General features: G+C 52.3%; 2 protein-coding genes across 2 annotated transcripts; both read left to right on the top strand.

The window, feature by feature from the left end:
* Positions 1-16,067: 16,067 nt before the first annotated feature.
* On the top strand, positions 16,068-18,280 carry EI90DRAFT_3130180 (uncharacterized protein; the record flags this gene model as incomplete). The annotated part of the gene is made up of 3 exons (XM_039064279.1): positions 16,068-16,434; positions 16,778-16,845; positions 16,904-18,280. The coding sequence occupies 3 exons, from the start codon at positions 16,068-16,070 to the stop codon at positions 18,278-18,280; spliced, it is 1,812 nt and encodes a 603-aa protein (XP_038911366.1).
* Positions 18,281-19,786: 1,506 nt separating this feature from the next.
* EI90DRAFT_2367057 (uncharacterized protein) lies at positions 19,787-21,708 on the top strand. The gene is made up of 6 exons (XM_039052938.1): positions 19,787-19,884; positions 19,948-20,885; positions 20,941-21,080; positions 21,134-21,272; positions 21,333-21,384; positions 21,436-21,708. The coding sequence occupies exons 2-6, from the start codon at positions 20,211-20,213 to the stop codon at positions 21,564-21,566; spliced, it is 1,137 nt and encodes a 378-aa protein (XP_038911367.1). The 5' UTR covers positions 19,787-19,884; positions 19,948-20,210; the 3' UTR covers positions 21,567-21,708.
* Positions 21,709-22,014: the final 306 nt, after the last annotated feature.

Below are 22,014 nucleotides of genomic sequence, written 5' to 3' on the forward strand. Positions count from 1 at the left end.
GTATCAAAATGACAAGCTAGGGAAGTCCAGAAAGTTGAGAGGAATCTTGGGTCTCTGTCGCTGACTATGACCACAGGTAGTCCCATATGTTTGATTATGTGGTGCCACAGCAGGTCAGCCGAACCTTGCACGTCTACTGTAGTAGCGCAAGGGATGAAATGTCCCTATTTGGTGAGCTTGTCAACTACCACTAGGATGGCATCGAGACGAACATCACTCTTCGCCGCTGGGAGACCCATTACAAAGTCTAGCGTTATTGTATGATATGGCAACTGAGGCACTGGCAAGGGCTTCAGCAGACTGGGGGCCTTGCCTTGGTCGTGCTTGATCTTTTGACATACATCGCACGTCTCCACGTATTGCTTAGTATCCTTTCTGAGGTCCTTCCAATGACATTTGGCCTTCAGACGCTTGAGGGTTCTCTCTACCCCCGCATGAGCGGCCTCATGGGGTAAGTCATGGAACTCCTTGAGGATCAAGGGTCTCAGATGAGCCAGCACACACACTCATTGGCTGGCTTGGGGGTCGTCCCACAATAGCAAACTGTCATCCGAGATCTGGTGTGCCCCACCACCCAAGGAACCCTCAAGCAACTTGCTGTAGGTATCGCTGAACTCTTTGTCTGAGAGATAGGCAAGTTGAAACTCCTTCACGACCTCCGGGGCAAGGCTCATCTGGAGATTGGAGACTGGACCTTTCTCCCCTTGGCTCTCCATATCGGGGTCGCTGGACAGGTCCAACTTCTCACTTGCAATGGACATTGATTGGGTGACTATGAGGGCCCTTTTCGCTTGGTCCTTACGTAAATAGTCTGCCCAGGGCTGAGTTATGTCCCCTTGGACTCGTCTCTAGGCTGGGCAACCCTTCCACTTCAGGGCTGATTGCCTCAGGCGTCCGGGACAGTCTTGACAGCAGATCCACGTTAGAATGCACCAAACCTGGGCGGTGCACTATAATCATGTTCAGGAATGCCACAAAAACTAATCCCCAAGCTGCTAGATGACGGTTATAATTCTCGAAGGTCCTGGCCCACTGTAGGGCCGCGTGGTCGGTGACCAAGAATAGTCTTTCACCCTCGATAAACCGTGTAAAACGAACTAACGCTTCCTTGGCTGCCAAAGCCTCATGTTCCGTGGCCAAATACCTGGTTTCTGGTCCCTTACAGGTGCGACTCCAGTAAGCTATCACTCTTTCCACATGGACCATGGATTCCTCAAAGTTAGCTGCCCAACCCATCCTTGGAGGACGATCGTCATGTTCGACACTCAACTTCTTTACAAGGTGGGGCACTGGGTTCCCTAGGTCGTGCACTTGCTTCAACTTGTCATAGGTCCTGGTACCCACCAGGTTCTTGACAAGTATGGGTTGTATCTGTTGGAGGGTTCCCACCAATGCCACATCAGACACGTCTGTATAGAGCCAGTAACCTAAACCTCTCGTCAGATGTCCCCTGACAGGGGCCAAAGCCAGTGAGTGTTTGAGCAGGGAAAACACTCGCTTGCAGTCCTCACTCCAGATCCAAGGTGCACTGTCCTTTAGCATGTCGAACAACGGTCATGCTATGAGTGAGTACTGGGGTATAAATGCTGGAAAGTATATGGCCATCCCCAAGAACGTGCGCAGTGCCTTCCGGTTGTGGGGTTCTTCGAGTTCGAGTAAGGTGCAGACTTTCTCACGATGAGTGGATAGTCTGAGTCGAGAGGCCTTCTGTCCCAACAACAGGAGACTCTGGTATCCCATGTGACACTTGGGTGGGGAGAGTGTAAGGTTAGCTGATTCTATCGCTCCCAGAACCTTATCCAAATGTTCTAGGTGCTGGCGGAAGGAGAGCGAGTAGACCACGATGTCATCTATATACACCAGGGTGAATTGCCATAGGAAGGGGGCCAAGACCTCCTGCATCACTCTCTGGAACACTGGGGGTCCATTCCTCCAACCGAAAGGCATTCTGGTGAATTGGTATAGCCCTCTGTGAGTACGGAAGGCTGTTTTGTCTCTCAACTCCTGATCGAACTCGAGTTGTGTAAATCCAGACAGGGCATCGAAGGTGGACATGTACTGGGCCCCTGACAGAGCCTGCAAGATGTCCGTCTGCCTTGGGATAGGGAATTCGTCAGGTATAGTAACTTCATTGAGCTTGCGCCAGTCTACACACAGCCGGTTCTTCCCTTTTTGGCTGACAATTATGATGGGAGCACCCCAGGGACTTCATGATGGCTCTATCACTCCCAGTTCCAACCAAGAGTCTAGTTGCTTATCGATGATCTCCCTCTTTAGTGGTGATGCATGGTAGGGAGGGAGAGAGATGGGCTTAACATCAGGCTTCAACGATATGTGAATGTTATAGGAATGGACCAGAATCTTATGGTCCATGGTTACAAGCAAGTAGAACCAGGTATGCCTCCTTATTGTTTTCCCCTATTTCTCTACCCAAACCCCATGCCAAGCTTTCCCACTGGGTTTTGGTGCTGGCTGGGGGAATTGTTGAATTTCAAGGGACTTCCCTTGACCATTACAACTTTTATATTAGATATAAACTAGTCATATGACATGTAAAGGCAAATGCCGAAAGAGGTTTTCTTCATCTGATACATAACCCACAAAACCTTGTACCGCAATTGTAACTGCCACACCATCTATCCTCCCTGTAGTACACTACTGGGTCCTACAACCCTTCCTCCCTTCTTGGGAGGGAGAAGTGACCCAGGCAGCCCCAGGATGCCTGGCCATGTACCTGCGGGCCCAAATTCCCATGGTCACTCACTACCGTGCACTGGTCAACCAACCTGTCTGTCTGTTAGAACCGGGCTGATACAGACAACTCCGGAGTGGAATCAGAGACTTAGCGTGGAGGGACCTTTGCCTCAGCGACTCAAGCGGAGCGCTGTGCCATTGCTGTTTGTCCATTTGGTCCTTAATTTCACAGTAGGTGAGCAGGAAGTCTCTAGGGGGCATTTCAGGTCGATTTCAGACTGAACCAAAACGAGTATGTACAAGCGCCGATATATAATGGAGGGGGCGAAAGCACAAGGAAACAAAGGGAAACCGAATCGGGATGAAGATGTCTGAACGGGAACAAAGGGTAGAAGAAGCGGAGCGGTACCGAAGGTCATAAGGCAGGACCTGTGATACGTCCAAAAGGAGATAGGGAGGGCGAGGCCCAGAGGGGCAGGAGGATGAGGAGAAGTGGGGATGATGACTAACTGGCTAGAATGGGAAGAAGCAGTAGTCCAAATAGGGATGAGGGGTAAACGTGAGAGATACATTACAAGTGGCAAAAGTGCCGAAGGCGATCCGCGAGGCTTGGGGGTTGCGGAGGTTACAGAGGTTACTGTCAGAGACCAGATTTAAGACGAAGGAATGTCTCCGTAACGGAGGGCTTTGGCCTCAGCGACTTCTGCCAGGAGCGCTGTGCCTAGTGACACGTCCGTGCCCTAACTTACTGACTGGCACTTAGAACCTAGTGGGGGTAACTCTAGTTGATTTATCTGCTGGGGCGTAACCTATGTACAAGTAGTGTATATATATGGTTACAGCGGAGACGGTTCCGCAATTGGCGGAGCCGGACGGAGCGGAGCTAACGGGGTTAAGACATTAGCCAACTGAATATTACTGACGAGTCGGTTCGCGGGGTTAGCGGAAAGGCAGGCGTTAACCCAGAAACGGAAAGGAGGGATAAGCCCGAAGGTGGACTCTGCAGGGCAGGCGAGTGTATTGCCCAGCGGAGGCGGGAGTGCGCTAGCGGACGTCGGAGCTGTCCGGAAGTCTTCGGGGCTCCGTACTTAGGGAGGCGTAGGTAATAAATTGAAATGAGGGGGTGGTGACCATCGAGGGGTACCGGGAGGTTTGCGGAATATGGGGGCTCCGAGGTTGGTGAGGGGGGAGCGGAGTTAGAACGGAGGGGTCGGAGAGCCCGGAAGTCGATGGCCGGGAATGGATATGACAGTATCCCCTTCTTAGGCCTGAACCCTTGAAGGCCCAGAATTAGTAAGACGAGGGGAGCTGCACTTACAGGAAGAGAAACAATGAGGAAAATAAAAATGAAAACGAAAGTGAGGAGCGGAGGGGAAAGGAGAAATGGGAGAGGAGTCAGGGTTCCTAAGGAGCTTCGGGTCCAGGCTTCGCTGGGTACCGAGAGTGGAACGCTTCGACGAGGTCGGAGGCGTGATCGAGTTCACCGGCAAGGAGCCATTGTGTCTCCTCGTCGGTCCCTTCATAGCCTAGCCACTTGACCAAGTAGAGCAACTTGTTGCGTCTACGTCGGTCGATCTTGGAGTCGAGTATCTCCTCGATCTCGAACTCCATCTCGCCTTCGATTTCTACGGGAGGCGGAGGTGGCTGGTGGCGATTCGGAATGGTGTTTGGGACAGATGGTTCGATCTGCGAGACATGGAATACCGGGTGAATGGCTCGCATGTTATCCGGCAGGCGGAGAGTGAGGGAGTGGGTTCCAACGTGGGCGATGATCTCGAATGGGCCGAGGTTTTTCTCGGAGAGCTTTTTGGAAGGTCGAGTGGAACGGAAGTACTTGGCCTTCACGTAGACCGAGGTTCCTACTTCAAAAGCTGGGGCAGGGCTCCGGCGAGAGTCTGCCGGGCCCTGATAACGGATCTGGGCGAGATGCATTTCCTCACAAAGGAAGTGGTGGAGGGAGTCGAGATCGACGGAGTACTCTTGGGCGCGTACCGATGTCAGGTCTCGCTCCGGGTGAACAGTGATGTTCGGGTGGTAGCCTTTGTTGGCGAAGAACGGGGAGACGCCCGTGGTGGCATTCGGAGCGTTGTTGTATGCGAACTCTGCGAGAGGCAGGAGTTCGGACCAATTGTCCTGCTGGTAGTTACTGTAAATACGCAGGTACTGCTCGAGCGTCTGGTTCATCCGTTCGGTCTGACCGTCTCCTTCCGGGTGATAACCGGAGGTGAAGTGGAGGCGGATGTCGAGGGCCTTACCAAGTGAACGGAAGAAATGAGAGACAAACTCCGGACCCCTGTCGGAGGTGACGTGGGATGGAACTCCGTGCTTGGAGAACACATGGAGGAGGAAAAGCTTGGCCAGTTCCAGAGAGGTGATGGTATCGTGGGTAGGGATAAAAATGCACTGTTTGGACAGGCGGTCCACGACGACCAAGATGGAAGTGAATCCGGAAGAGGAGGGTAGCTGTTCGATGAAATCCATGGAGATGGAGTTCCAAGGACGTTCAGGGATGGGGAGTTGTTTGAGTAAGCCGTAAGGCTTATGACGGGGGACCTTGGCGCGGGCACACGAAGTGCAGGAGGATACGTAACTCTTGACGAAGTTACGGATACCCGGCCAGGTATACTCACGACGCACTAGATCCAGAGTCCGGTTTTGCCCGAAGTGTCCGGAAAGTTGGTGGTCGTGTTTGTCTCGCAAAACGCGGAGACGGAGATCGTTAGAATCCGGCACGTAAATGCGATTGTCCAGCCTTAAGAGGCCTTTGGCATCAACGGACCAGCAGGAGTTGGGGAGGTTGGGGGAAGCGAGATGAGAAGAGATTGAGGTGTCAGAGGAGAGGGAGGTTAGGATGTCTCGATGAAGAGCCTCTGTGTCGACGAGTACGGCTGCTCGGATTACTGTGGCAGCTAGGAACGTGGCTCGTAAGGACGCAGTGAGCTGCTCCGAAGTGAAGACCGGTCGGAAGTTCTGTGGGTTGACGTGAGCGTAGTCCATATCCCCTTCTTTGGGATAGACGTCCCAACGTCTTGTCAACGCATCTGGTTTAACTCCGAGTCTTCCGGGACGGAATCGGACTGTCATGTGGAATTGGGAGAGGAACTCTGACCAGCGGGCTTGCCGCCGGGTCAAGAGTTTGGTGGTGGAGAAATACTCGAGGTTCTTGTGGTCGGTGACGACGTCGATTGGGGTTCCTGAACCTTCGAGGTAATGACGCCATGATCGGAACGCATCATGAATGGCGAGCAGTTCTTTGTCATGGGTGTCGTAATTGAGCTCCAGCGCCGAGAGTGTTCTTGAGCGGAAAGCGACGGGGCGAATCTCTCCGTCATCACAGCGAATGGAGAGGATTCCGGAGATCGCGTAATCGGAAGCATCGGTTTCTACAATGAGGGGGGCGTCGGGTAGCCAATGCGTGAGGATAGGAGCGGAAGTGAAGGCCTCTTTCAAAGTGTTGAAAGCGGCGTGACAGTCGTCGGAGAATAGCCAGGGGGCTCCTTTACGCGTGAGGCGCATCAAGGGGACCACAATGTCGGAGTATTGGTGAATGAAACGCCGGTAGAAGTTAGCGAAGCCAAGGAAGGATTGGACATCCTTGACTTTACGGGGCTCGGGCCAATCTTGGACGGCTTTGACTTTCTCGATGGACATGGTGAGTCCGGAAGGAGAGAGGCAGTAACCGAGATATTCCGTAGTGTCCGTATGGAACTCGCATTTCTTCGGATTGGCGTATAGGCCGTGTTTGCGGAGTCTCCTAAGAACTTCTCGGACATGCTCCTGATGCGAAGCCATGTCTTCCGAGTAGGTAAGGATGTCGTCTAGGTAGACTACCACAGAAACGTCCAGGAGGTCGGCAAAGATCGTGTTTACGAATCGCTGGAAAGCCGCAGGTGCATTCGTGAGACCGAATGGCATGACAAGCCACTCATAGGAGCCATAGCGCATGCGGAAGGAAGTCTTCCATTCGTCGCCTGCTGCGATGCGAACCAGGTGGTAGGCATGCCGGAGGTCGAGTCTGGTATAGACCGTGGCACGGCTAGGTGCGTCAAGGAGGTCGGAAATGCGGGGAAGTGGGTAGCGATCCTTTTTGGTGATCTTGTTCAGCCCTCGGAAGTCGACGCAAAGACGGAGGGATCCGTCTTTCTTGCGGACGAAGAGGACCGGTGCCGCGTGAGCGGAGGTAGTGGGACGAATGAAACCGGAGGCCAGGTGCTCATCTAAGAACGCCCGGAGGGCCTCGAGTTCCGAAGGAGAGAGAGAGTACATGGTACCCAAGGGTGGGGAGGTGCCTTCCTCAAGGTCGATCTTTAGGTCGTGCTCACGGTGCGGTGCCAGCGTCGAGGCCTTGCTCTTACTGAACACGTCCGCGAACTCGTGATACTCCTTCGGAACGGCCGAGAGGTCGACGGAATCGGTGTGGGGAGAGGCAGCCCTCAAGCGGCTTTCCTCGGAAGGGATGGTTAGGCTGAAGGATACCGATCCTTCGAGTCGGCAAGCCTTCGCGAATGCGGAACGGCTGACGAACTCGATAGATGGTAATGGAGGAGTAGCAGCCCGTGACTGAGGTGCTGGCGAAACATCAGATGGTTGGATGTCGGACGACGGCAGTGTTGCCGGAGACGACGGGGGAGAGCTCGGAGTGACTGTCTTGGTAGGTTCGGAAGTTCGGAACGTGATACTGCTTGAGACCCAGTCAATCAACGGATTGTAGCGGGTAAGCCAGTTGTGTCCTAGGACTAGGGAACATGATCCATCCAGCGATGTGACAAAGAAAGTCGTGGGGGTGATGTTTCCGGAAGCGAAGCGGAGGGGAATATCAACGGCACGGGTTATGATTGAGTTGGTGCTACCGTCGAATAGGTGTAGTTGTAGGGGTTTGATCTGGTATGTCTTCAAGGCCAGCTTTTTTACGAAGGTGTCGTCGATGAAGCAGTCCGAAGACCCAGAATCTACGAGTGCGGGTACGTTCTCATAGGAGCGGAAAAGTTTATTTTGTGTCCTACTATTGGACGGAGGAGAAACAGGAGGAGAAAAAGAAGAAGCGAAGCGGAGAGAGGTGGATCGATCTACGGAAGTAGTCGGAGGGGGTGGAGGAGAGAGTGGTACATCAGCAACACTATCTACAACGGGTAGAACATCGCCCGAAGGGTCAACATTGAAAGGAGAAAATAGACCATTTGAGAGAGAAAAGGAAACGGGAATGTGGAGGGAGGATAGGTCGGAAATGGAAGACGCGTTTAAACGCACTTCTTTGAGCGCACGGAAGGAAGGATCGCAACCCCCGGTCCGTGCGGAGTCCACGGGGGTGCGGACTAATTTTTTGCTTCTGCGGAAGCGGATCCTTGCTCCTCGGTCTGGGCCGAACGGGCCTTAGATGCGCGAGAAGAAGACTTGGGACAATCCTTGACCATATGGCCAGACTGACCGCAGAACATACAAAGTTTCTCGTCGAGGCGGCGCTTACGCTCTTGTGGCGTGAGCTTGCCGTTGTCTCCGAGTTTAGAAGAGAGGTCCGGTTTAACGGAGCTGGCCTCGGACTTCTTGTTGTCCTTCGGAGGCCTACTACCGGAAGCGGAGTTGAAAGAGGAGGAGGAAGGGACGGGGTCGGAACGAGAAGCGGCGGTGGACTTGTCGAAGACGTTAGAGGAAGAGGGTTTCGCGTGACGTGTAACTTCCGATTTACGCTCCCAATAGCGCGCATCGAGAGTTTGGGACAGGGTGCGAAGCTCAGAGATAGTAGAGGGTTTACCTACTCTGGCAATATCATCCTTGATACGTTCCGGCAATCCGTTGTAGAAGAAACGACGAAGCGCGGCTTCTCCGTAACCGTGGAGTTGAGAGGCGTGTCGATTGAATTCGACAACGTATTTGTTGATGTGGTGTCCGTCCTTCATGTCTAACGTCATTAGTTGAACCTCGGCGTCACCCACAGGATCGTGAGGGCCGAAGTTAGTTTGAAGTTCGTTAACGAACTCTTGATAGTCGTTCATCCATCGCGGACGAAGCGTGGAATTCTGGTCGAATAACAGGTCCGGCTCAAACCAATCGAGGGCCATTCCCTTGAGGTAGGACTGCGCAAATATGACTTTAGCGCGGTCACTAGCGAAAGCGAGGGGACGGTCCTGGAAGTTGAGCTCGCATTGGACCAAGAATACTCGGAGTTCTCGGGGATCCTTCCCGTCAAACTGTTCGGGTTCGCGGACCTTGGTCCGGAGAGCGGAAGATGGTGGTCGTCGTCGTCGTCCGGTGTGACGAGCCAGACTGGCAATGGCTTGGGCCAATTGTGTAATGGCCACGTTGGAGGTGGGTTCGGCATCGTCGGTGGTTGGAACAGTGGGGATGGGAGGATCAGCGGGAGGAGGGTCGACGAAGTCGGGGACCTCGGAACCGAGTCCAAAGAAGTGGGCAGGATCTATGGGTTGTTCCGTGGTGTCTCCGAAGTCGGAGTCTGCGACTGGTGATCGATTCCTAGCGGGGCGCATGATCGGAGTCGATGGGAGAGGGGTTTCAAGGTTAGAAAAGCTTCGAAACTCAACTGGGTTTCTCGCCAATCGACTAGGGCCAGGCTGAGAGGGTTCTGGGGAAGGTGAAGCGGAGTTGGGGACTAATGTGCGTAGTTGCGAACGAGTGCGAAGGACTTTTGGTGCCATACAAGACGTGTACTAGTCAGGGAGCAGATAAATACTGTCAGAGACCAGATTTAAGACGAAGGAATGTCTCCGTAACGGAGGGCTTTGGCCTCAGCGACTTCTGCCAGGAGCGCTGTGCCTAGTGACACGTCCGTGCCCTAACTTACTGACTGGCACTTAGAACCTAGTGGGGGTAACTCTAGTTGATTTATCTGCTGGGGCGTAACCTATGTACAAGTAGTGTATATATATGGTTACAGCGGAGACGGTTCCGCAATTGGCGGAGCCGGACGGAGCGGAGCTAACGGGGTTAAGACATTAGCCGACTGAATATTACCGACAAGTCGGTTCGCGGGGTTAGCGGAAAGGCAGGCGTTAACCCAGAAACGGAAAGGAGGGATAAGCCCGAAGGTGGACTCTGCAGGGCAGGCGAGTGTATTGCCCAGCGGAGGCGGGAGTGCGCTAGCGGACGTCGGAGCTGTCCGGAAGTCTTCGGGGCTCCGTACTTAGGGAGGCGTAGGTAATAAATTGAAATGAGGGGGTGGTGACCATCAAGGGGTACCGGGAGGTTTGCGGAATACGGGGGCTCCGAGGTTGGTGAGGGGGGAGCGGAGTTAGAACGGAGGGGTCGGAGAGCCCGGAAGTCGATGGCCGGGAATGGATATGACAGTTACGGAGGTGGGGTTGAAAGTCCGAGGGATATTGGCAATGGTGTTTACGTAGTATGAGGTCACCAATGCAATGGACTAAGACCGAGGTGGAGTCAAAGTCCGAGGTAGGGACTATGACGGAGGCTCGGAGCAAAGGTATGAGTGGTGTCCGAGTACAAAGTATGGGACAGCGGTGGAAGGTCATAACTTGGCGGGAGGGTGGTGGAGGAGTACCAGAGGGAGGAGAGAGGAGAAAGGTAAGGGGGAAGGAGTGGCGGAAAGGAGAGTTGTCTGGTCCGAAGGTGAGTATCGGAGCGGACGGGGGAAGCATAGGAGGGTGACGGGAGGGTGGAGGTGTTGTGAAGGAGGAGCAGAGTAGGAGGAGGAGTAGTAGGAGGAGGATGGTGAGAGGGGCGGTGTTCGGTCCGAGGTGAGTATCGGAGCGGACAGAGATAGGGGAGGAGAGGGAATGAGGAGCAGAGGTGGCATGGGGGGTAGAAGGAGGTGTGTTGCCAGGACCGAAGGTGAGTATCAGAACGGCAGTGGTAGGGTATGACTCTGGAGGTGAAGAGGGTGGAGGTCCGGAAGTTGGGCGTCGGGTATGCATGGATATGACACTGTCCCAACAAATCCCGCTACCGGTACACTCCCTTGAGCGCCAAGTAACTGATAGACAACCACTGGGCTACTCCCTCAAGGAGTGCCAACTACCCACGCTACCGGTACACTCACATGAGCGCCAAGTCACTGCTAGCCAACTGTTAGATGGCTCCCTCAAGGAGTCCCCATTATACCCGCTGCCGGTATGCTCCTTGGAGCGCCAAGTTGCCACTAGCCAACTGTTAGGTGGCTCCCTCAAGGAGCCCCCATTATACCTGCTGCCGGTACGCTCCTCGGAGCGCCAAGTTACCGTTAGTACACCCGGTCTCAGATCTCCTGCTCTCCCTTCAATGGCTATGCAGCCACCTCTGTCCATGAGCAGAACGGCACAGGTTGGGTTCCCTGGAACCCATTCCTGTAACAGCGGACCTTGGTGTCGTAATGTCCCAAGTTGCCAGTCATGGCAAAAGCCTTGGCATGACGCTGCACGATCCTTTTCAGCTGCACCTTTTCGTCCAGGGATAGCTCTGGGTTAATGTCCACAACTTGGGTCAATGCTTCTGGCTGCGTCTCTTCCCCTGGTGGCATCTCCACAGCCTTGGGCCCGACTAGAGACTCGAAGGCGTCCACCTCGACTTCTGGTTGTTTTTGGGTCGACAAGCCAGCGGTCATGGCTTGATACAACACACCTTTCCTAGTGAACTTGCGCAGCTGGCTCTCAGTCAATTGGTCCACACAGTCTAGGACCTCTCGTGGACGCTGCATAGTGGCAACAATTTCACCCTTGGAACTCTGATTGGGCATGGGTTTGGGTTGGTCAAAGGCAATTGGATGGGGTCCCAAGTGTCTACCAGCATGACGGGTGGTGGCAAATAACCTCCTGGGCTCCACTGGCTGCTCCAACCTTTGACCAAACACGTTCCCAAGTTGCTGTCATAACTGCCAGCAACTTCAACCTGTCTCACAGTGTACAGTTCTAGGGTCATGTCTTCAACTAGCTTCAGGTGCTCAGTTCCTGACTTCGCTGTCTTCTTGTCAGGGATTGACCCCTGACCCCACCGTCAGGGCACCCAACCACACCCCAGAACCACCCTCCCAGACTTCCCCCACTTCCCTGACCTCCCCATCCCTACATATCTCTCACAACTTCAGCCCACATGCGAGCCCACTGTTAGAACGTGCGGATTCGGACGACTCCGGAATGGAATCGGAGACTTATCATGGAAGGACCTTGGCCTCAGCGACTCATGTGGAGCGCTGTGCCATTGCTGGTTGTCCTAGGGGTCCCTAATTTCGGATCTAGCAGAGGGAAAGTCTCTTGGGGGGAATTCAAGTTGATTTCGGACTGAGGTTACAAGTTACTAGGTACATTGTATATAAGGAGGGGTCCGGAATCAAAAGGAACAAGGGTAGGACAAAAGGAGACAAAGGGAGATGGAAAGAGGAACAACACCGAGGGTCAAGTGTTTGACTCAATGGTGTTTCCCAAAGGAGGAATGAAGGGCCAAGGCCCAAGAAGGAAGGAAGGAGGATGGGAGTCGGGAATGGCTAGCTGACTGAATAGAAGGAAGCAGCAGCCCAAATAGGAATGAGGGAGAATAGCGGAATTGAAATGGACAATGCAATAGTTGCAAGGTCCGGAGTAAGTCCGGAAAGTCCGAACTCGGAGGTTAAACTCCGGAATATTGGCAAAGGTAATTAAATGGAATGAGCTAACCAATACAATGGGTATAAGCGGAGGTGGGGTCAAAGTCTGAGGTCGGAGCTAAGACCGGAGGTTCCAGAGACGAGACGTGAACGGGATACCGGAGCGGAGGTCCGGAGTCGGGAGCATAGGGTTTGCGTACTCGTCTGGAAGGTGTCGAGGTTGGGGTCGGACCCGGAATGTTCCGGAGTTGGACCGAAGGTGGTGTTGGAGCCGGAGGTGGGATAACCTCTTGGGAGTCGGCAAGGAGAAAGTGACGGAAGGGAAGTAGGGCTCCGGAAGTCGGAGTTCGGAGTTCCAGGAGCCCGGGGCGGAGGTCGGGGTTGTATGGATATGACACCCACAGGAAAAATCACGTGGGTCAAGGCAAGCAACTCACCTTAACCCATGTGACACCTTTTCCGAGTTGCAGGAACATGCTTGGCTTCTACCTGGAGTCACGTTATGAACTGTACAGTACACTTCCCTTTTATAGTAGCCAAGCGGGGAATAGGGAAACTTACCCTTCTTCTCAACTCAATCCCCGCTTAGGCAAGTTGTAGTTACCCTCTGTAATACATGACAACTCAATCCCCGCTTAGTCCCTTCAGTGAGTTTGAGGAGCTGAGGACAGGGTCTAGTGCCCAACCACCCGGAACACTGCACACACCCAGGCCTGAGGTTGGGGTGTCCCTGATCGAGGACCGAGCCCTGACACTTCTTGACCTCAGCTGGTGCATCTGGTAATAGCATCACTTGATAAATTGATTGATGGTGCAACTGGCTCCTGAGGGGAACCTGGTGCTCCAAATCTGCAACCTGCCAATATTCGTGTTTGGGCAGGTGCATCGTGTGCAGCTGGTAGGTTGTCTGTACATCCTCAGCTATAAGCAATGGAACCGTCATGCCCTTGAGGACATAGACTTCCACATCCTGCAACAGGACGTGCCCCAGCTGCGATGGTAGATAAAGATCTATGACTGTGTAACCCTGACATTTGGCCTTTCCAGTCAGTTGGACCAGATTCAGCTTCATCCCTTGCCGAAGTCTGGATCCCCCGCTTTTAATGCGATCAAATAATTCAGCGGACATCAGTGTGCAGGCGGCTCCAGAATCAACCAACGCCTCGACCTCATGGCCGTTGATGGCATTCACACGACATCGCACTCTACATGCATCAGATCCCAGGGACTGCTGACCTGGGGGATGACCGAACAACTTGTGTGCCTCATATATTTGCCCACGGTCCTGGTCGCACCGATGAGTTTCTCTTCATGGGGAATTTCACCCCAAGTGCATGCAACAAGGTAGGCATCAGGTGTCTCTTCAGGACTCTCTACATCTAGTACGTCCGCAGGATCTGAGTTGGACAGGGTACAAAACTCGGTGTAAGCAACTGCAAATTCCGCTTCCTGCCCTTCCACCAAGGTGGTATGTGCCTGTTGATAGGAATGCTCCAACTTGGAAGGGCCACCTCGATCCTTGCGATTACTCTTGGTCCGGTATGCCTTACAAGGTGGACAGTCGTTGTCCCAGTGCAGGGCACTCCCGCAATGTCTACAGGGTTGAGGTGGCTTCTTACGTGATTTGAAGTCACTCATGGGGTAGGTGTGGCTCTCTGATGCTGCGGCTGCACTTCGAGCTTCTACTCGATCTGTTCCATGTTTGTTCCTTTCGAAGTTCCACTGGCGACCTTATTGGCAATGGCATCGATGCTGAACTCTTTGGTGGCCACCAGCTTGTCGTATTTGAGTGCGACCATTCGTTGGAGTGCCTCCACTGTCTCAAGATGGTCAATGTTGACGTGGGCCCACCATCCTCTGGGAGCGTCCTCCAATAGCCTTTGGACTTCACCCTTCAGGACATCCTGACTTGGTACATCAGCCAGAGGGTAGAGAGTGTGCAATAATCGCAACTTGCACATCATGAAATCAAGCGGTGTCTCTCTCGTGTGGCCCTCACCTTTACGGTATTGACATGGGTGGTAATGCTCTCGTATTTTGTCGATAAATGCAGGCATCAAGAAGTAGTGTAATATATAGCTGTGTAAAGCCTCCCAATTTCGAGTGAAATACAGTTTGTCAGCTGTTGGGACAGTAGTCCACCAGTCCGCAAGTTTGCCCTTGAACCTCTTGGGCAGGACTCCTGCCATTTGTTGGGTGAAGGCCACCAAGTGTCTTGCTAAATTTTGACAGATACTGCACCAGGTTATATAGCTGTTGATCGAGCCATCGAAGGAGGGAAATCTGACGTAGTGTACTTACGATCGATGTAAGGTTGTGTCCGGTCAAATGGGAGGTATGGCCTGATTCCTGGCATTTGGAGAGGAATCACAGCGCCTGGCCCTGGAGGTGGTGGAGGTGGAGGCGCCCCTGCCTGACCTCCTGGCACAGGTGGTGGCAGTGGCAGTGGTGGTGGCGGTGGCAGCGGTGCACCTGCCTGACCCCCTGGCAGGAGCGGTGGTGGAGGGGGGCACACCTGCTTGACCTCCTGACAGAGGCAGTGGATAGTTGTGTGGAGGTGGCCCACCCTGGGCTAGAGGTGGGTCTGGAGGAGCAGGCGGCTGCAGTGGTTCGTCGCCTCAGTGACATTGTGGCCACGGTTGGGGGCCAGATCTAACTGGCTCCATACCGAGGTTTATAGGAGCGAGAGGATCTCGAAACAATGAGCGGGTGGGACCCGTATTGGGCCCAGGTCTGTGTCAGGGACGCGTCCAGGGTAGAGGGGGTCCGGATGTATCGCCCAGCAGAAGGGCCCTTGCAGGGTGTGAACCAGGCGTGTGTGCTGGCAGATCCGGGAAGGGACAGCGGTCCCTGGCCACTTAGACTGAAGTGGAGAATGTGAGAAGGTTACTTCTTCGGTTCCCACTTCAGGTACATTTATGTACATGCAGCTTGAGTCACATGACGAGTGCCACATCATCCTCGGAGACAGCCGCAGGCATCCGGGTGTCCCTGTGGGGGATCCCGAGAGCGTCCGCTGCATGTGCGCGTGTTGGGCACAGCGGGAAGCCATCTGGGGTGTGTGGGCCAGACAGGTCAATAGTACATTGATACAAAGGAAGGTGGTCCATGTAGATAGAAGGAAATAAACAGGAAGAGGAAGATGAGAAGGATGAAATAGAGAAAGAAGAAGAAAGAGAGAAAAGAAAGGGGAAGAGAGGGAGGAAGGAGGAGGGAGAGGGATGGACAGCGGGGAGTGGGTGTGGTGTGGCCGGGTGGGTCCGGGTGGACCCGGGTCAGGTGGGTGTGCCCTGACAGTCTGTTCCTATCGTTCTGATACCTCTCGTCAGTGGGGCCCACCTCTGTCTTTCTGCCCTTGAGGCCCTGAACAAATTCTGCATAGTCCAGATCCTTCTTGGGATCGTGGAGTGTATAGGATTCATGAGGACGGTCCATCATTGGTATGGTCCCTTCATCCCTTCGTAACATAGCTGCAGTGACGTTAATGCTGGGTCTGGGAACAGGGAGCTCTATTGGCAGCTGCTGGCGTTGATGTATGAAGGTGACTTTGTTGACTGCTGGTTCATGCTGACTGTTTAGTTCCCAACCCAACGTCTCATGGGTCGACTTGCAGGTAGGCCTAATCTCTGCAGACCACACCCTTTCGACCGATTCCCAGTCAGTGAAAGTGGTATGTGGCACACTGGCCAGCCTGAAACCACCGAGCCGCAATTTGTCAAACTCTCATGAAGGGTCGACAGCTCTTTTTATGGAATCGAAGTGCTTCTCGAAGGCGTTGAGTCATTGGTCAAGGAAGTGCCATACGATATCGAATTCCTTCTGTGACGCCCAGCCTTTCTCAGCCAGCATGAGTGAGAAATCGCCACATGGGTCTATAACGAATTTGCCTGTGGCGAATTTGGTGGCAGTGGCCAGATGTGTGAACGCTGAAATCTTCGAGAACATATCAGTCAATCCTAGTCAATCTAGGGGCGTGAGCCGATATCGCAGTGTTGGCTTAGCACCGTCATTGGGGACGAGTTCTCTTTCGAGCCGGGCTGGCATGATTCTCCACCAATTATGGATTTTGGTCATAGGGGCATCGGGATCGTTGAAAACTCCACCCTCAAACTCTCTGATGGCCTCTATGATGAGTGTGAGATCTCGTCACCTCCAAACAGCTTCAGGCGAGGTTCGCACATCACCCCATGGGGAAGACGTTGCTGCGGAGTTGGGTACCTGGTAGGAGAGGGTGTCTTGTGTGGATGACGCCAAAGCATCATGGTTGTGCGTCGATTGAGCTGGCATCCTTAGTGCTCAACTGATGTTCAATTTCAAAGTTACTAGGAGTGGCCGAGGATGAAATCCGTGCAACCCTGAATCCAATCAGTTCAATTGTAGCACTTTCCCAAAATACACCCTCTGGGAGATAGTGAGAAGTGGAAGGGAGTTAAAATCAAGGAGCAACCCGAGCATGTTCGATATGCTTTCCGCTACTTGTTCTGCCACTTGGACCCATCGAAGCTGTCCTCACAAGATTCCAATAGACTCTGGAGCGAGTTTGACAATCTTCTCAAGCGAAACTTTCGTTCATTGCGCTGTCGGGAGTTGATTTCGAGTTACCCAATGAATTCCTTAACTCAAACGTAGGTTTAAATCCTTTCAATTTTACTGTCAGCAACATGACATCACCTTGCCTTGCAGGATCACAATTCGACTGAATTGTTAAAAGAAGCCAAGAAGGTGAGGGATTTCATGACTAGAAACGAACTCAAGTCCTCCCCTTGGCATATTTATCGATCAGTCCTTCCCTTCACTCCACCCTCATCCCCACTTTTCAAGCTCTATGGACACCTTTCCGATCCCATTCGGATTTTCAGCATTGCGGGAGAATTTCCTGGCTATTCAATTCCACTAAGCGAGAATACACTCAATGCTCGAAAGGTCATGGAGGCTGAGCTGCCAAAGCTATGTGAAAAGGCTAATGGATCCAGGACAGGGAAGACTTTGATGGATGAGACAGAGGGCATCAATCACAAAGCCGAATTTCTTGTTCCTAGTATCCGCAATGGCATTGTGACCGCTGCAGCACTCTCACGAGATGGCCATTTCATCGCACTTGGCTTTGGAAATGGTGTCATCGAGGTTGCTGACATCGATCATCACCAAACCACCTCTCAATTCCAATGCAACCCACCCAATCCTCCCGCTTGGATTGAATTTATCTGTGGCAGCCACCAGATTGCCACCGAAGATAATGATGGAAACATCACGGTCTTCAGCCATGGTTCGCCGTCTGTTAAGGTCGGTACCCTCCCCAGTGGGCATTGCCCTCCCGTTACTCTAGTCGCAGACAATGCCTCATTCATCATACGAGTTCCTCTGAACATTGACTGCCGTTGGTATGAAAACATGGTGATCTCATATGTTTCAGATGAGCCATCCATCCACCCTCTTTCCCCTCCTCGTTCCATTACTCCGGTCTCCAGGTCAACCATGCCTGACTGTTGCACACTTGGACTCTCCCCTGAAGGATGTTACGTCATCGTCCATGATGGCCATAATCTCGCTATTTGGTCATTAGAGACGCGTGAGTTGGTTCATTTTTACGTGTCTGGATCCACACTTCCCGTCTCCTACAACACATGCCCTCGCCCACATCTCATATCCCAAACCAAAACGAAAATCCCTCTGCACCTGGAGAATGGCATCCCTCGTGCGCAGAGCCTCATGGCTGGGCATGACGCAGATTTATCGTGGCTGGAGCGACTATCCCACGAGCTCTCTTCAGAGAAACCGCTTTCCATCCTCATAGGGCGAAAACGAGGTAAGACTCCTGAAAGGCGTGGAACACAGACGATCTGGCTCAATGGTAAACTTGAACTGCTTCTCCCACCAAACTACCGCCCGATCATTCTTGACAGGCACCAGATTAACAGTCAAAGAGTATGGTACGGGGATCGAATGCTGTGGAATAAGAATCGCCTCTACCTTCCTTGCGCTAACAAAGATGGGACTCGATTCTTGGTCCAAGGTCGCATGCAAGCCCCAATCGTTGTCGATATTAGCCAACTTGTCTAGTTCCTTTGCGGTGTTTACTATGATGCTTTTTTTCCTTCATTGTTTTGTACATGTGCATTAATGTATTTGAAAGTCGGGGACGAGCACTACATTATCCGCAGTGTCCGTGAGCCTTCATCTGACAGACCCAGCAAGAAGGGCTTGTTGGGCGCGCAGGCCTGCTATCATATAGAATTATTATGTTCGATAGACGTTACTGTGATGGCCGTTATTCCCTGCCCATGCTGTTGTAAATACCTATGTCGCATAACTGCGACATGAGCGATACATGAGTTAATGTGTAGAGAGTAAATAGTGACTCTCACCTTAGAGTCGAACGCGAGAACTGAGTTCCAAAGATTCACCCTTTTTATACCCGACCAATGGTCAGCGGCGAGATTGTCGTAATGGACGAAACCAACGGAAGGGAAAACAAACAAGCAAGAACTTTGCCAAAGCTCCCTGCCACTCATTACCCTTTCGATGTAACTCGACGTTGATATTAGGGGAAAAATGGATTTCATCTTATTGTTCATGGGACTCTGATTGGTTCAACATACATACCGGCTGTTCTCCAATCCTGCTATTCGGGGTCTTTCGACAACGCAGTCGAGACCAGCGGATAAACAAGGCCATCGTTAGCCCTTGATTTGAACAGTGGCACCGAAGCATGAGAAAGTGATTTATTGGTCCCGTTGCCTAGACTTGGTCCTCCATATTACCATAACATGCAGTTCGGAAACGTGTCGTACGTTCCTGATATTCCGGTTTCCCCCTTGAAACCCGAAGCTGAGGTAGGGATCCTGCTTGAAACAGAGGATAATTTCATCGTCATAATGCAGATATTGTGTTGTGAGGTGACCTGTGGTCGATGGAGAAATTGTTGTCACAGCCTCGATTGCATCAACACGCATAATACGACATGCCCGATCTGCGAGTGCGACTCTGTACCTAAGGTTTTTACACATCAGCACACCGAGAATACTCGCAATCCAGCTAGGAATTCCAGACGTCCTCAGGATCTCGATCCCGACAATGGTAGCACAAAGTTCGGAGCGTTATATTACTTTTCAGCCGGCAGTAAGTAAATCCACAGGAGTCATCACGACTAGTACATCTTTTGACTCCAACCAGTCGTTCCATACGCCGTTCGTCCCTCCGCGGTAAGAGCAGAGAAGCACTGGTACTATATATGAATCCGAAATCGGAGCGCTTTCGAGCTGTTGCCTGGCCGAAGACTTCCCCAACATGTATGACCGGCCAAACTACGTATCACCAGAATCAATCAGCGCTAGAGCTGACCGCCACCCGAAATTCCAGTGACGGCGAATTGACGAAGCCCTCTACCAGTTGTAGTCACGTCAAAGGGATCGGGTTGAGGGCCGCCCGTCGCAGCCGGGAGTCAATTGTAGACTCCCTGCCTCTGTGGCTTGGCTCAATTACCTTTTCTGTTGCTTCATCGTGAGGTAGTCGACCCAGCGAGCTAGGCCAGGTCACGAAAACCCTCCGGTTCAATAACCACTTATAAGGACGTGGCGCTTCCCGACGAAGTTATGCTCCCAAGTCAGATCTCAGTGTTGATCGGAGTAGCACCCAAGGCCCAACATCCCAACACGAATTTAAACGTGAGCAACAGCATATCTCTGGACACTTAAATATAACAAACTATGGCCTTTCGGCGTTTTCAGTCCGAATGAATATTATGCAGCTTCATGCCTATCTGGGACTTGATACCGTCGAATGGATTGCCCGGACTCATCTCGTTTCCAAACAAGGCAATGCTACTTTACTAGGATCGTTCAATTGGCTGTGCTTTGCATTGTGGTTGATGCAAGCTGCTTCTTGTCTCAACTCAAGCGCTTCCGCATATATTCTGTGTAAGGGCTAAGCGGGCTTTCCGGGCTTCATATTTCAATCCTTGCGTTCACTATCGTCCACATCGTTAGCCGCGATGTCCGGAAAAGACCAGCTGCCACCCGCCTCTCGACATCAGAAAGGAAAGCTCCCTGCCTACCAGCCCTTCTCTCATGCTCTGCAGTCATCGGGGGCCGCACCTGAAATCCAGATCGACGGTCCCGAGGCAACCCAGAACCTCGATGATTTTTCCATAGGATCTCACCCCGAGCGATCTCTTCCGATCGTGCCAACTGCGCCGTCTTCCCGCAGCCTTGGTGGCTCGGCGACGTCGTCACTCCACCGCATAACCAAGTGGTTTGGGAAATGGTCAAGTCCCAATCGCCGTCACAAGTCACCTCCATCCCACCCGGAACCGTCTGTGGCAAATATACGTCTTCATCCAGCTCCTGACACCTCGCGGCTGTCTCATCTCTACCCTGAACAGAATGTTGACGGTAACCGTCGGTCACCGTCCAGCATCCAGACTGTCGCCGACACCACTTCGAGTCTCCACTCACAACTAGAACGCATGGGACTGGATTCAGATGTGCCCTCATTGTCAGAAGTGACGGCTCTGTCGTCGGCACCAGCTAGTGATAGAAAGAAACCGGTCATTATTGGCACTACGAAGCTCCTTCTCCAAGTCGGTGCCTTCGCTCTCAAGGCTTCTCCCATTCCGCTTCTGGGAGAAATTCCCAATCTACTCCTGAAATTTCTCCAAGTCTACGAGGTGAGCAGTGTTTCAGTTTCAGGACCGGTGGCACGTCCGCCTGATTATCTCACAGTCAGTTGATAGTAACAGCGAAAATCTCAAAGGGCTAAATGACGACGTCCATAAAGCCTACACCACTATCTTGCGACCGCTCCAACTGTGGACGGACAATATCCCTCCCGAAGTAACGGTTTTAATCAAGGAATTTCATTCGTACGCACATTCTGTTCTTCAGTTACTCATTCAAATTCAGATCTCGTACCCAGGGCCTTGAACGAGCAAATGAAGAAAATTGAGGAACTTTCGCGTCAAAAGCTTCCGAGGAGATTACTCTCAGTGTCCGATGTGACCCAGCACATAGACGCTGTGAAGGCTTGCATCAACAAGGCTGTCATCTCATTCTCGGTTTGTTTCCTTAGTACCTAGTATGAACATGTTAACTAATGCAAACATACCCATATATAGACGGAGGCAGCAATTCTGACACTCCTTCACAAAATTCAGTCTTCGGTGCGAGGTACGTTTCTATTCACATGATCTTGGACTCTTTACTAAAGCCAAATCCAAGATAGGTTTTTTTGGAGATGGCAATTCCTCGTAGTAAGCTGGTTCAATTTTCCAACCCGGGCACCGAGTGCACCAATTCATTTCGGACTAGCCAGCCCAGGCACTCATTGTGTGTGGCAACCGTTATCCTGAGTGGGAATGTGATCGATGCATAACGGCCGGTTCCTTTGATTTGCTATTTCAAGTCATCCGCCCTAACCTGGACGGGCATTAAGTAGTCTAGATAAGATCACAATTAAGAGTGTGGCCGCAGTTCATGGAGGCGCGGCCGCTTCGCTCGTGGTACACAAATAAGATTGGCACGTACGTTTGGTTACTCAAATTTAGGTAAGTATGCATGTGGCTCATCTCTTAGTACTATTCACTGTGGTAACCGTTGCTTCTATATTTCAGAGAACACAGATGCAACTACTCAGGCGGGCTGTGGCAGCCGCGTGAAAGATTATAAATCACGCTACAGTATATGGAAACCGCCCAGTTCCATGTGGCAACTCGCAGACCATTCTCATGGACGTATTAGGCCGAGCTCGAGCACATGGGTATGTGTTCTCTGTGACGTATTTGCTTATGTAAAGCTCCA

The sequence above is a fragment of the Cantharellus anzutake genome (genome assembly GCF_015039405.1).
Source record: "Cantharellus anzutake strain C23 chromosome Unknown EI90scaffold_63, whole genome shotgun sequence".
NCBI classification, from domain to species: domain Eukaryota; kingdom Fungi; phylum Basidiomycota; class Agaricomycetes; order Cantharellales; family Hydnaceae; genus Cantharellus; species Cantharellus anzutake.

Coding starts and splice junctions, on each gene's coding strand:
- EI90DRAFT_2367057 (XM_039052938.1), top strand. CDS start 20,211: ATGTCCGGAAAAGACCAGCTGCCACCCGCCTCTCGACATCAGAAAGGA. Junction 20,886..20,940: donor AATTTCTCCAAGTCTACGAG/GTGAGCAGTGTT, acceptor ATTATCTCACAG/TCAGTTGATAGTAACAGCGA. Junction 21,081..21,133: donor TTAATCAAGGAATTTCATTC/GTACGCACATTC, acceptor TCTCGTACCCAG/GGCCTTGAACGAGCAAATGA.